The 13,607-nt window shown below is 42.0% G+C and overlaps 2 protein-coding genes across 7 annotated transcripts in view; one reads left to right on the forward strand and one right to left on the reverse strand.

The window, feature by feature from the left end:
- HEATR1 (HEAT repeat containing 1) overlaps positions 1 to 13,048 on the forward strand; it is a 52,653-nt gene extending 39,605 nt beyond the window's left edge. For all 3 annotated transcript variants that reach the window (XM_045802324.2, XM_045802323.2, XM_087863181.1), the window contains exons 32-45: positions 642 to 802; positions 3,668 to 3,714; positions 3,821 to 3,944; positions 4,541 to 4,681; positions 5,198 to 5,487; positions 6,179 to 6,329; positions 7,285 to 7,443; positions 7,608 to 7,742; positions 7,894 to 7,998; positions 8,085 to 8,253; positions 9,044 to 9,198; positions 9,682 to 9,840; positions 11,711 to 11,819; positions 12,748 to 13,048. In XM_045802324.2, coding sequence (XP_045658280.1) covers positions 642 to 802; positions 3,668 to 3,714; positions 3,821 to 3,944; positions 4,541 to 4,681; positions 5,198 to 5,487; positions 6,179 to 6,329; positions 7,285 to 7,443; positions 7,608 to 7,742; positions 7,894 to 7,998; positions 8,085 to 8,253; positions 9,044 to 9,198; positions 9,682 to 9,840; positions 11,711 to 11,819; positions 12,748 to 12,836 — 1,994 coding nt within the window. In that variant the 3' untranslated portion in view covers positions 12,837 to 13,048. The remainder of the gene's footprint in view (positions 1 to 641; positions 803 to 3,667; positions 3,715 to 3,820; positions 3,945 to 4,540; positions 4,682 to 5,197; positions 5,488 to 6,178; positions 6,330 to 7,284; positions 7,444 to 7,607; positions 7,743 to 7,893; positions 7,999 to 8,084; positions 8,254 to 9,043; positions 9,199 to 9,681; positions 9,841 to 11,710; positions 11,820 to 12,747) is intronic.
- Positions 10,427 to 13,607, reverse strand: part of LGALS8 (galectin 8) — a 36,361-nt gene continuing 33,180 nt past the window's right edge. For all 4 annotated transcript variants that reach the window (XM_087863185.1, XM_087863182.1, XM_087863184.1 and 1 more), the window contains one exon: positions 10,427 to 13,606. In XM_087863185.1, coding sequence (XP_087719311.1) covers positions 13,394 to 13,606 — 213 coding nt within the window. In that variant the 3' untranslated portion in view covers positions 10,427 to 13,393. The remainder of the gene's footprint in view (position 13,607) is intronic.

Raw genomic sequence — 13,607 nt, forward strand, 5'->3', positions numbered from 1 at the left:
AGCTGGCTGTTTTGGCCAGCAGCAACTTGTCTGATCCTACAGTCTGCTTAGGTTTGGCAGGGACGGACCAGCCTGGACAGCTGTATGTAGTGACCTGTCTGTGGAAGAAGTCTTCAGCTTGAGTCACTCTCTAGGACAGTGTTTTTTTAAGTGGCCCGCTGTGGACTCCCAGTTACTGCACCCTCAAACCCTTTTATATTAGATAAATTTGGATATGGGATTCTACAAAGTTTTAGGAGACACATCTGTGAACTTTTCGAGTTAAATGTTGAAGGCTAGAGAGGACCCTCCTTCAGTCTGTTGCGGGCCACCAAGTAAATACCTCTGAGGCTTCAGGATTGGGAATGGAGGCAACTTAAATTTAAAGACATCTTTTGTAGTGTTTTTGTCTTTCATTTGCTTGTCTCAGTTGCCCTGGGTTTTTTGTTGGTTTGTTTTTGTCTTACACACTCTCTTCTCGGGGCTCTTAGGTATTTTGTTGATAAATACACATCTTTCACTAATTCAGAAGAGGAAAAGCTGGGTGTGACAGAGTCACAAATTCCACTCAGGCAATTATATCCCGTGGCTCATGCTCTTTATTATCTCTCTAAAGATTTCACATGAAGATGAGTGAGGTCACTTGTCTTGTTCTTTTTCAGATGCTGTCTCCAAAGCAGTATCAACTAAAAGTGAATCACAAGAAGAAATGCTACAGATTTTTAACATAGACACTCACACTAGCAAGCAGCTGCGGCATTTTAAATTCTTGTCAGTGTCCTTCATGTCTCAACTCCTGGCTTCCAGCCATTTTATCAGAAAGGTGATGTGTTCTTTAAATGGATTTATGACAAAATTTTGTTTTTTTTCTGAAGGAACTATCTTTTAAACTAGTAAAAAGAGATTGGCAATTATAAAAAACACGAGGCGTGCCTTTAAAGATAAAAGAAAAAGTATGGTAGAAGTTACCTTAAATGGGTTGGCGTGATCTGTTCAGGTTGTACACATATAAACCCTGCGACTCTGTATTTCCATTCTCAAGTGGCATACAGGCATACCTCGCCTTACTGTGCTTCGCAGATGGTGTGTATTTTTTACAGATTGTAGGCTTGTGGCATCACACGGGTCTTCCAGCACCATTTTTCCAGCAGTTAGTCGCTTCATGTCTCTGTTTCAAACTTTTTCATTATATTTGGTATGGTGATTTGTGATAAATGATTATGACTCACTGAAAGCTCTGGATGGTTAGCATTTTTTAACAATGAGGTATTTTTAAGGTATATATATTGTTTTTTTAGATACAACACTATTGCACATGTAATAGGCTACAGTTAGCATAAATATAACTTCTATATGCCCTGGGAAACCAGAAAATTCATTCGACTCACTTTATTGTGATACTTTCTTGTGGTGGTCTGGAATTGAACCTGCAGTATCTCCAGGGTATGCCTGTCTACCCCACAGAAATACATGAGCATATAGTTAGCATATGTGCTAAAAGACATTGAGAAGAACACTCATAGCAGCAATATTTGTGGTGGCCTGGAGCTGGCCACAACCCGGGCATCTGTCAACAATGGATAAAGTGCCCGTCGTCGTAAATGGACGTGAGCAAATCTCATAAAGGTAATAGTGAAAGAAAGCAGGCAGACACAAAAGAATATACCCCAATTCCAGATGTATAAAGTTCAGAAACAGCCAAAACAAATCTGTGGTTTTACAATGAAGGACAGTGTTTACCTTTGGGAAGGAGGGAATGGGGGTAGAGGAAGGATTCTGAAGTGCTTATAATTTTAGGCTCTTTCTTTACCTGCATACAGCAAGCTCTGTCCCTGTGATTTATATGCCTTCCTGTTTGTGTGTTAAACTTTACACACAGAGGGGAAGAAGGAAAGACAGAAATAAAATGAAGAGAAGGCAGGATCGGGAACGTCAGAGTGGTTGAACATTAGAAAGTCTGTGTCCTCTGTCTACTGCATGAGCAGGTCAACAGGGGAAACCATATGATTGAAGTATTTATAGAGAAGTAATTTGATAAATTCAGTACATATTCATGGTTTAAGAAAAAATCCTCTTAGCATCCAACATGGATGGGAACTTTCTTGGCCTAACGAATTTACCAGAAACTGGTTTATATCACACTTCTTAATGAAATAGACATTATAAAGTCGGGAACAAGGATGTCCTGTCCTGTTTCTATTCAAAAAAAGAAGTGTAAGAATCAGAAAAGACAGTCACCAAACTCTTAGAACTAATCATTAGTTTTGCAAGCTTGCTTGATAGGGATTAATGTGGACGCTACTCTGGACCCACTTGCCAAGGACGGCAGTGGTGCAAGAGCAGTCGGGTCAGTGTGCCTGACATCTGTCTGGACACACATCCGTGCGAATATGAGAAAGGGGTTAATGTAGCAGGGACTTTACAGAGTAGTTGGGGAAAGAGAACTGTCCAGTAACTAGAGCTGGCATGGTTTGTTTTTGATTTGGGGAAAGAAGACTGATTTCATGCTGTATACAGAAGAGAATTTTAAGTAGATTAAAAATTGACTTCATTGTGAAAAGGAACACTTAGAAGAAAATTAAGAACATTGTGACCAGAGGATGGAGAAGAATTTCTTTGAAAGTTTAGTTCAACAAAAAGCTACCATACACAAAATGAAAAGAAGGCCACAGACATAAAGTTCATAAATTCAGTTCCCGTTAGAACATCTGGCAGAGAACATGAATTCAATAAAAAGGAATCACAAATGGCCAATTAATATACAACAAAACAACCTCCCTAGTAGGAAGGAAATTGCAGATTAAATGGGATGCCTTTATGACGTCTATCAAATTGGCAAAAATTTAAAGGCTCTTAATACCAAGAAGTGGCAAAGCTGTGCACACAGCGATGGGTAACGTCTCCGGACAGCCACTTCGGAAAGCACTCGGCAGTCCCCAGTCAGGTTGGACACGCTCATCTCTGATCTAGTCATTTCCTTTCTTGGGTGTATGGTCTACAGAAACATGCCTGCTTGTTGCAGGAGATATACAAAAATGTTTTCTGACGTTCTTACTGACAGAAAAGAGGGACATAAACGAAATGTCCACGGTCAACAGGTGGATGAGCAGACAAGCCGCGGTGTGTCCTGTGGTGTATGCAAGGAGCACTGTGTGCAGTTAAATGAGCGCTAGGATGACATGAGTCCCCGCAGACAGATCTCAAAACTTCCATATTCCCAGAAAGCACATTGCCAACTGCTGTACACTCTGACTAGGTTTAGGGGCAGGTTCAATTTGTGGGGCTGGGAGTACCGGGGGAAGGGAAGAGGGAGCAGTACACGGGCACTACACCTGTATCTATAATGTTGGATGTCTTAAAGTTAGCTAAGAGCTGAGGAAAGCATTTCATAAAATTATTGGGTAAATGAGTATAGATGGCTGTGTGTTTCTGAATCTTTGTAGTGCTTTACGGATGTCACAGGTATCTAAAGAGTATCATTAATATGAATAGAATAGTTGAAGGAAGGGGAACCGGAGTTATTACAGCATGACGGCGATGATCTGAAGCTGATTAAACTGTAATGTCAGAAGACAGCCCTGGGAAGTTTGAATTGGAGAGTCTTAGATGTCTGTTTAACTGCACCTACGTCGGATAATGTTATTACTAACCTCCATACTGTTCTAATGATGATTTCTTTAAAAATTAGGTGGTTGAAAGTGGCGGTCCTCAGATTTTAAAAGGCCTTGAACAGAGGTATGTTACTTTTTTTTTTTTTTTTAACTTGGAAATAATTTCCAACTTTCTGTCAAAAAGCCAGGAGAATAGTGCACGAAATTCTCACGAGTCTCCTTTGTTTCAGGTTGCTGGAAACAGTTCTTGGCTATATTAATGCTGTAGCACAGTCCATGGAGAAGAATACAGACACACTAACTGTGAAGTTCTGGCGGGCGCTACTGAGCAAAGCTTACGACACGTTAGATAAGGTAGCTTTTCATTCTCCCGATCTGCTGTGTTTTGTTGGCTGTTTTTATGTTACTGTGATACTATCTGACGTACAAAGTTTTACTTTAAGAATAAACTTAGCAGTAGACTTTTCTTAATATAGTGCAGCTCACGTTTTTCTTAGAAAAGAATCTCTTGATGGCTAGAAGGAAAATCATCTGAAAAAGGATTGTTTCCCTGCCAATTATGAGAACGTGTGTCTTAATAAATATGCTCTGACTATTCAGTCATCTAATACTATATTAAGTTCCAGTTTATTCAATTGGAGTAGGAGAAAAATGCCTCTTTGGGTAGAGCATGTGGGCTATTGGAAATATCCTGGTCTTAACATTAGGATCACTTCAAAATCTAACTACAAGGCTTTGGGCAGTTCACTTATTCTTAGCATCAGATGTTTTGGTTTTTTTTCTTCTGGAAGTGAATGTGGTTAGTGATGCCGCCCTGAAAGGATTATGTTAGAAGTAAGAAAAAGGACCTGTAACTGCTTGGAACCTAGAAGCTCTGCAGTGAATAGAAAACTGTCTTAATCTGAGTGGATCTTCCTTTTTTAAAAGTTTTTTTGTTCATTGCCGTGTAGGTCAATGCCTTGCTGCCCACAGAGACGTTCGTTGCTGTGGTCAGGGGGCTACTAGATAACCCGCTGCCATCTGTCCGCCGGAAAGCATTGGATCTTTTGAACAATAAGCTACAGCAGAATACCTCCTGGAAAAAGAAAATTGTAAGTGAAGTCTGTACGCTGGACCCAATTACCATGCTCTGGTTTATCAAAGAGCTGCACTGAACTTCCTTAAGGTCGTCCAGTGGTACAATTTAAAGAAGTATATCATTATCTGAACGTAATGCTGTGAGGTGTGTTTCTGAAATGTGATGTTAATTCTAATAGGAATTGTGATAAGAGTTCTTAGAATGGAATCTCAGCCTAATGGAATTCTTGGTAATACGGACCAGACGTTGGTGGTTTAGCATACTTCTTTAGCATAATTCTAATCCTCTTCTACTCCACACCGGTAGGGTGCCTTATATAAATATGTCCAAAATTGGTCACAAGCACATTCACTGGCTCAGTGGTAAATAAAGCAGATGGAGAAACAGTTGCTTCTGTAGAATTGGGTGGCATGGGACCTCTTGGTCTGATTTCCATTTAGGCAGTCTCAAGCAGTAAAAGTGGAAAAATGAACTCTAGTATTTTATTTTGCGGCTTTAATTATATGAAAATTTTGGCTGACCTCTTCAGGTTTATCGTTTCCTCAAACTGGTTCCAGTCCTTTTGGCCATCGTGCAGCATAAAAAAAAGTCAGTAGAAGAACAAGCAATAAACAGACAAACAGCGTTGTATACCCTGAAACTTTTATGCAAGAATTTTGGTGCAGAAAATCCAGAGCATTTTGTCCCAGTGCTGAATACTGCAGTGAGACTGATTGCACCGGAAACGAAAGAAGACAAGAATGTCTTGGGAAGTGCTCTGCTGTGTGTGGCTGAGGTGGCCTCCACCCTGGAAGCACTGGCCATCCCCCAGCTTCCCAGGTGTGCTGACTGGGACCTGGGATGGGAACCGTCGCGTCGGGTTTGTGGTACATGTTGAAAGATAGTACCTTAGCGACTTGTTTTGCCTCTGAGTAAAAGTTACATAAGATCAGATTTGGTAAAGATGTGATCTTTTCTTCAAGCTAAAACCCACAACATTCTCATTTCCCTTTATGATGTTTATTGTCGCCCGGTTTTCACTCCGCTTTGGCCTGCTGTAACTAGGAAGTGTAGCGGGTGAAGCCCCTGTAGAGGGGCCCATCTGTTTGGGCAAAAGCTGCATCATGCTGCCCACATCCGGAAGTTGGATGCTCCTGACTTTGTCCTTGGCTTTGGTATTTACCAGCTGCACAGTCCTGGGCAGGTTGCTCAGTCTGTTCGAGCTTTGCCATCTCTAAACCCGATGGTACCTACCGCACAGGATTCTGGCGGGGCCATGCACGTAAGGCTTTTCACACGGCGCCTGACACAGCAAAGGTTAAACTGAGAGACCCTGTTATTTTTAAAAATGACTGCATGACAATGGGTACTGGGAGATTTCTTGCTCTTGGTTTCATAACATGTAGACACCATTTTGTAAGCTGTGCCATGAAGTGATGAAGCGGGCACAGTTGTTTGGGTTTTTTCATGACTTCTACTCCATTCTCTTTTTTCTTAAAATTACTGTACAACTCTTATGTTTTAATTCTAGCCTAATGCCGTCATTACTGACAACGATGAAAAACACCAGCGAGCTGGTCTCCGGCGAGGTCTATCTGCTCAGTGCTTTGGCGGCCCTGCAGAAGGTTGTGGAGACCCTCCCACACTTCATCAGCCCTTACCTAGAAGGGGTCTTGTCACAGGTGAGCCACAGTGACCTCAACATGTTTTCTGGGGGGGGAGGGGAAAATTACAAACCTAACAACTTTATTCTCTAAGTTTTTAGTTTCTGTTTGGCAGGAAGGTTCTTATTTCTGAAAAGCTGTCTTTTTTTTTTTTTTTTTTTTTTTTTTTTGGTAAAAATGCGTACCCTTTTTCTCTTCCATCGTCCCACCTGCTTGATCATGACATGGATCCAGCTATTGCTTTCTTCTAAGGCTCGTCTCTTTTGATTTTGCAGAATGTGTTTTATTGCCTTTCTTCTGCCTCCCCTCCCCAAGGAGTTTTTGGCTCTGGGCTGGTAGAGCTGCCTTTTATTACTTCTTGCAGAAACTAGTGGGCCCTCTTTCTAACATGAAGGGTTTTTTAAGCCCAAGGTGTCTTTCAAAGCAGAATTCCTCTATTGCAGTTCAGTGGCTCCTTGACAGGCAGTGGGCGAGTGGCATTTCTAACTGAACCTTGGTCTATTCTGTTGTATTGGTAATTTGCCATTTATGAGATAAGGAGCCTTCACTGCCATGAGGAAAATTGTTTAGCTGATTCACACAGCTTATAGCCAGGACTTAAAAGTAGACTTCTTACAGAAAGGGACCACTACATCTGAGGAGCTTTCTAGATTTTTTTAGTAAGGAAGAACTTGAGTCTTCTCATGGTCTCTGCATTCCTGTCCTCTTAAAAAAAAGAAAAAAAAAGTCTGAGTGCTCTGTGTCCTTCTGCCTTTCACCATTTACCTACATCCCTGACTCCCACTTGGGAAAGAGGCATCTGTTCATCTTTCTCTTCAGGTGTTCAAGGCTGGCTTTAGAAGGAATTCTGTGTGAAACTGAAGTGCACTGAGCTTTCCGCAACCACTAACGTCTGGATTGAGTTCTGTAAGTGTGCAGACGTGCTCAGTGAGTTCCCATACTGGCTTTGATCAGTCTTTTTATATTCCTATAGGTGGTTCATTTGGAGAAAATCACTAGTGAAATGGGTTCTGCCTCACAAGCTAATGTCCGCGTCACATCCCTTAAAAAGACACTGGCTACCACTCTCTCACCCCGAGTCTTACTGCCTGCAATCAACAGAACGTACAAGCAAATTGAGAAGAACTGGAAGGTTAGATCATACTGGGTATTAGACTTTGGAGAAGGGAGATATGGTACTGAAATTGTTAAGTTTTCACTTAAAGAAGAGGATGATTATTTAATACCTTGATGAACGCATTAATGAACTCTAAGAATATTAAAAATTGGCACATTTCTTTACTGTGTTACTGGTAGAACCACATGGGTCCGTTCATGAGCATCCTGCAAGAGCACATTGGGGTCATGAAGAAGGAAGAGCTCACCTCCCATCAGTCTCAGCTAACCGTATTTTTCTTGGAAGCCCTGGACTTCCGAGCACAGCACTCTGAAGTAAGCTTATTTCCACTTCCCCCAATCCTAAAGTGATCTGCCAGTTTAAGAGCCATAGAAAAATCCAGCTGTGTAACCTGTTTCACTTGCGAAAGTTATTTAGAGCCAGATGTTAGTAATCTGGCTAATAGGTCAGCTCTTCTGTTTTCAGAATGATCTGGAGGAGATTGGAAAAACAGAAAATTGTATCATTGACTGTCTAGTAGCCATGGTTGTTAAACTTTCTGAAGTCACATTCAGGCCCCTGTTCTTCAAGGTAAGCTTTCTTCCACATCTCCTTTGTACTCAGATATAAGTGGTACAAGGTACATAGAATAAACTACTACTGCTTTATCTTTGTAGCTGTTTGATTGGGCTAAAACAGAGGATGCGCCAAAGGACAGACTGTTGACATTTTACAACTTGGCGGATTGCATTGCCGAAAAGCTGAAAGGGCTTTTTACTCTGTTTGCTGGCCACTTGGTGAAGCCTTTTGCGGACACCTTGAACCAGGTGAACATCTCCAAAACAGGTTGGTAGCCAACTCCAGTTCGGTTGACCCCTTTGCTCTGTGTACCTTACACACAGTACAGCAAGCATAAGGAAGGTGAAGTTTTTACTTCATGGTCAGTTGACAGGCATTGAAGTAGTTGTTTCAGGGTAATAAGAACATGTTATGATCAATTGACTCACCTGGGAGAGAAAGAATGAAGTACACAGGTGTTAACTGTAAGTTATTGAAAGTAACTGTAAAGTGTTCAGGTTGGTATATTCCTTCCTGCTGATGAGCAACCCACTTGACAGCTGTTAATTGAACTTGCCAAACTAAGTGATCTTAATTGAGAATCTTCTCTTAAAGGAGTTACATATCTGAGAGCCATTCATCTTGTGTCTTTATCCTAATTGATTTCTGTATCATTTTAGAAATACCCTTTGGGTAGGAGAAGGAAGGGAAGAATGAAGGGGGGGTAAACAGAAGGGGGAATGAACCATGAGAGACTGTGGACTCTGGGAAACAAACTGAGGGCTTCAGAGGGGAGAAGTGGGGGACTGGGATTAGACCCATGATGGGTAGTAAGGAGGGCACGTATTGCATGGTGCACTGGGTGTTATACGCAACTAATGAATCATGGAACACGACATCAAAAACTAATGATGTACTCTATGGTGACTAACAAAAAATTTTAAAAAATAAAGACCCATAATTGATTTTAAAAAAAAATACCCTTCGGTTTGTGGTGTTAAGTGATTTGAATTTAAACACTAGAGATTAAATCGTGAAAATCATTTTTTTTTTCACTTTTACTTTCCCCTATCTACAGATGAAGCGTTTTTTGACTCTGACAAGGACCCTGAAAAGTGCTGCTTGCTCTTACAGTTTATTTTGAACTGTTTATATAAAATCTTCCTTTTTGATACTCAGCACTTTATCAGTAAAGAGAGAGCAGAAGCTTTGATGATGCCCCTGGTGGACCAGGTAACCAAATAGGACCATCTTTTTTTTGACAAACGAGGAAGCCGCCATCCCTGTTAAAGTGTTACTAGATTTTATATCTACTGAAAATTACAGCGGCTGGGTTTTCTTCTCCAGGCTTTTTTTTTTTTTTAATGAAATTTTTATTTCAAAATTGATTTTTCATTTTGAATGGAAAGAACTTCTCTTCATAGTGGCGTGTACCAAGTTTTACCTTTGAATTTTTCAAATGAAAGGCGTGATAGAAGGTATCATGGTTAGATTTTAAATTTTCTAAACTTGGATTTATCGAGAATGTTTGAGGACTTGGCTGTTCTCTGGAAGAACTCCTCTCAGCTGTTCTGGAGGAAAAGGGTGATGCTGAGGGTTAGGAGAGTCTGTTTGAGGTCCAAAAGGTGGTAAATTTGTTCCAGAGAGAGTACTAGAATTACACCTGGTTTTTGAGCCTGCTGCCATTGCTCAAAGTCCTTGTCTCCCTCTTCACAGCTGGAAAACAGGCTGGGAGGGGATGCACGCTTCCAGGAGCGGGTGACGAAGCACCTTATCCCCTGCCTCGCGCAGTTCTCAGTGGCCATGGCAGATGACTCTCTGTGGAAACCACTGAACTACCAGATTCTGCTCAAGACGAGAGACTCCTCACCCAAGGTAGGAGCTGTGGGTGACAATCACCTGAGCTGCGTGTGTTCATACAAGCCGAACAACCTTAAAGCAGTCAAGGATGTAGGATCACACTGCTCGTCTTTTAGAACTAGAGGTTGCTTATGAGGCAGAAGTTTGAGCCTGAGAAACTTTTGGTTTTTACTTAAAGGCTATTTATAAATAGTAGAAGTCCTCTCCACACCCCCATGGTGTGTTAGACATAAGTACTAACACTTTCTAAATACTTTTAAATTTTGAAAAAACCGGAAGGTGTAGTTCCTCATGTTCCTTAAGCACCATTCACACGTCCTTGTGTTCCCAGAGGCAGTCTTCAGTTTGTCCGCACAACATTCCTTTGAGTTAGAGCAGCGTATTACCTCCATTGTATTTATCAGGCTTAGGATTTTGTGGAATAAGAAAGGTAAGTAGTGGCAGTTGACGCTCACTGACCTGCGCAAGAATGAGTGGAAATGAAAATTCCATGCCTGAGTGTCCGTGTTTTCAAACTGGTTAGCAGTGAATCACCATTTCTCTATCATACAAGAGCCTCAGTGAATAAAACAGACCAGAGTTTTATTAAAAGGTTTCGTACTTGAAATTCATAGTATTTATTTCTTAGAACAGAGAACAATGAAGCTATTTTCATGAAGCCCCCAAATTTTAAATTGCAGGTTCTTACAAAGTTGTAGCATGAAATTTATTTTAGTCTGGTTTGAACATAGGTAGTTAACAGATGTTTTTTAAATAAGTCATTTTGCTGTATCCAATTATTTTTTAAATGATCCGAAACTAGAAAGAAAAACTAGAAATCAAACAGCTTTGATTTCAGAGCGAATCCCTGGGGCACCTGGGTGACTCCATCAGTTAAGCATCTGCCTTTGGTTCAGGTCACGATCTCAGGGTCCTGAGATTGAGCCCTGGTAGGGCCCCCTGCTCAGCGGGGAGCCTGCATTTCCCTCTGCCTCATCCCATTCCTGCCTTGTGCTCTCACTCTGCTATCTCAAATAAATAAATAACATATTTAAAAAAAAAAAAAGTGACTCACAGTGCCCAGCCGACTGCTTGCATTACTTCTGCACTACTTGTCGTAGACCAGTCATGTGAGAGACACCCCCAAACTTTTTTCTAAGTTCCTAGACTGGAACATCATAATACTTTGTTTTTTAACTCTTTGCTGAGCATGAGACCAGAGCCAGCGCCCAGTCCCTCCCACGACTGTAGCAGTGACACAGGGTTCCGAGGGAGGGGTCCTGCCTGAGGTGACCAGGGATGCTTTTCAGCCAGGCCAGCGTCATCTCTGACAGGCAGGAAGCCAGTGAGTTCCAGTGCCCATATATTTGAATGACACTCTTGAGTTTGTAGTATTTTATTTTATTTTTAAAGGAAAATGTGGGGGCCCCTGGGTGGTGCAGTCGATTAAGCATCTGACTTGATTTCGGTTCAGGTCCTGATCTCAGGGTCGTGAGACTGAGCCCCACTTCAGGCACCATGCTCATCGCGAGTCTGCTTAAGATGCTCTCTCCCTCCCTCCAACCTCCTACCACCTGTGTGCGCCCATGTGTGTACTCTCTCCAAAAAAGAAAAAAAAAGTTATAAAAACATTCACATTAAGCCCTACAGTACTAGATAGAAAACACTTTAAAAAACACTGGTTTGTAGAAGGTTGCTCATATTATAAACAGAGCTCAAATTGTTAAATAAATTGGTATTCCGAGATGAAAGTTGAGTGGACAGAATGGAAACAAACTCATGTGAAGGAACATTTACTTTAAAAAGTCAGAGACTGTCTCAAGTTAGTCATAAGATATAAATACAGCAATACTAGTTTTTTGGGGTTTTTAAAAATCCTCATTCTTCACCTCTTTATCCCTTTCAGGTTCGATTTGCTGCTCTGATTACTGTGTTAGCACTGGCCGAAAAACTAAAGGAGAATTATATTGTTTTGCTACCAGAGTCCATTCCTTTCTTAGCTGAGTTGATGGAAGGTAATTCCTAAACTACTCAGAAATAATTACAGTAAAATTCTGTGAAAATGTGCCCAGTGATAACGGAAATGTGGACAGAAAGCGATGAGCCCTTAGCTCCCATCCTCCGCATCTCCCGCTGCAGGCCCAGGAGGCCGAGTTCCTGTTGTGAGTAGGTGGGGGAGTGCGTTAGGGGACTGCCCTGGGGTCATAGGAAACTTTGTTTATAGTATGTGTGAGGGTAAAAACCGACTACACTAGGGTTTTTCGCCAACCTTGGACATCAATATGATTGAAGATTTCGGTCCGCAGACCTAGGGTCATTGCTGCAGAGCGTTCAGTGCCAATAAGATTGCAGATGAACTGCCTGTTCCTAATGACCAGCATTTGCTCCGTCTCTGCGTGGAGGGGCTCATCGAATCCTCATGGTGGGCTGTAGGCCATCGTCCCTGTTTTCATAAAGGAAGAAGCTAGAGGCTTCACAGGGATTAATTTGATGGAGTGTGACGGGCAGAAGTGGGGTGTGAATCCAGGTTTGTGCCGTTGTGGACGTACGGCACATGTGCCGCCACACAGCCCGATACACAACGGTGCAGGTCTTACTAAGCAGGGCAGATGGAGCCAAGTAGACAAATACTTTTTCATACTAATGGGTCACTCCTTTTCTGAAAGTACGTGCGGCTCGGTTTCTTATGTCCTGGACGAGGTGCATCACCGGGTTTTGGGAAGTTTCGTTAGTGTACCGCTATTCTGGGGGCTCTGTCTCACTCAGCTTCTGGGTCTGAGACCAAGAAGGGGGCATGGAGAGGAGGGCTCCACGATGCTCTCTGCTGCACTGATGTTTCCTTTCCCTCTTTTGACTGAACGGCCAGAGAATGCAAGATCTGAAGTACTAGACAAACGATAATTGAAGCAGAAGATTGCTTCAGTTTTTATTTTTGTTTTTCAGATGAATGTGAAGAAGTAGAACGTCAGTGCCAGAAGACCATTCAGCAACTGGAAGCTATACTGGGAGAGCCGCTCCAGAGCTACTTCTAAAACTTTGGGGTTTTGGTGTTTCTTACTCTGTTCAGAGGTCAGATGTATTTTTCATATTTTTATTTTTGGGTGTTTGGTACCATATTACTTTTGGTACCCTGACACCTCTGCGGACTCCTTTATAAAATTCCCACTTGGTTTGTGCTCCCACAGAAGCCTCTCCGGCCCCCTCCTAGAACTGCAGTAAGAGTAAATGACAGCTGGTATTTGTATACAGACTGCTGTGTGTGTTTAAACATTTGTTAGGACAATGTTTGAACTTCTGATTGAAGTTGTTGCTGTAACGGACGTGTTTACCTCACTTAGACTGTCAAACCTTAACTCTTCCAGAGAGGGAGGTCTTAGTACGTGGTATCCATGTCAGAGAGTTCACTCGGTAGCTCCTGAAGAAAAGAACAGTTGCCAGCACTTGGCAGCAGCGCTTCGGACTGGAAAGCTATTTGGAATACTTTCTGTTTTGGGTAGAGGACGCTTCAGCCTTACTTTTTGTGTGTTTGGCCACAGGGAATTAGTTCTGGAATGCATTTCCCACTTAGGACTGTGATTGAGGGGAAACTTTAGTCTTTCTTTGGGGGGCCGAGGCAGTGGGCAGTGTAGGCAGATACCACAAATAGAAAAGGCCCAGAAACACTAGGTGGCACAGCTCCTCCAGGACTAGAAGTAATCACGTTTCCACTGGTGGTAATCCAAGAATAACTTGTATGAGAAAGTGTCAGATTTTCTTCAAAGCTTTGAAGTTTTCTAATCTCTGATGTCATGTGAACTAAAGGC

This window comes from Ursus americanus, chromosome 6, assembly GCF_024610735.1.
Source record: "Ursus americanus isolate L20-20 chromosome 6, mUrsAme1.1.p, whole genome shotgun sequence".
Classification (NCBI taxonomy): domain Eukaryota; kingdom Metazoa; phylum Chordata; class Mammalia; order Carnivora; family Ursidae; genus Ursus; species Ursus americanus.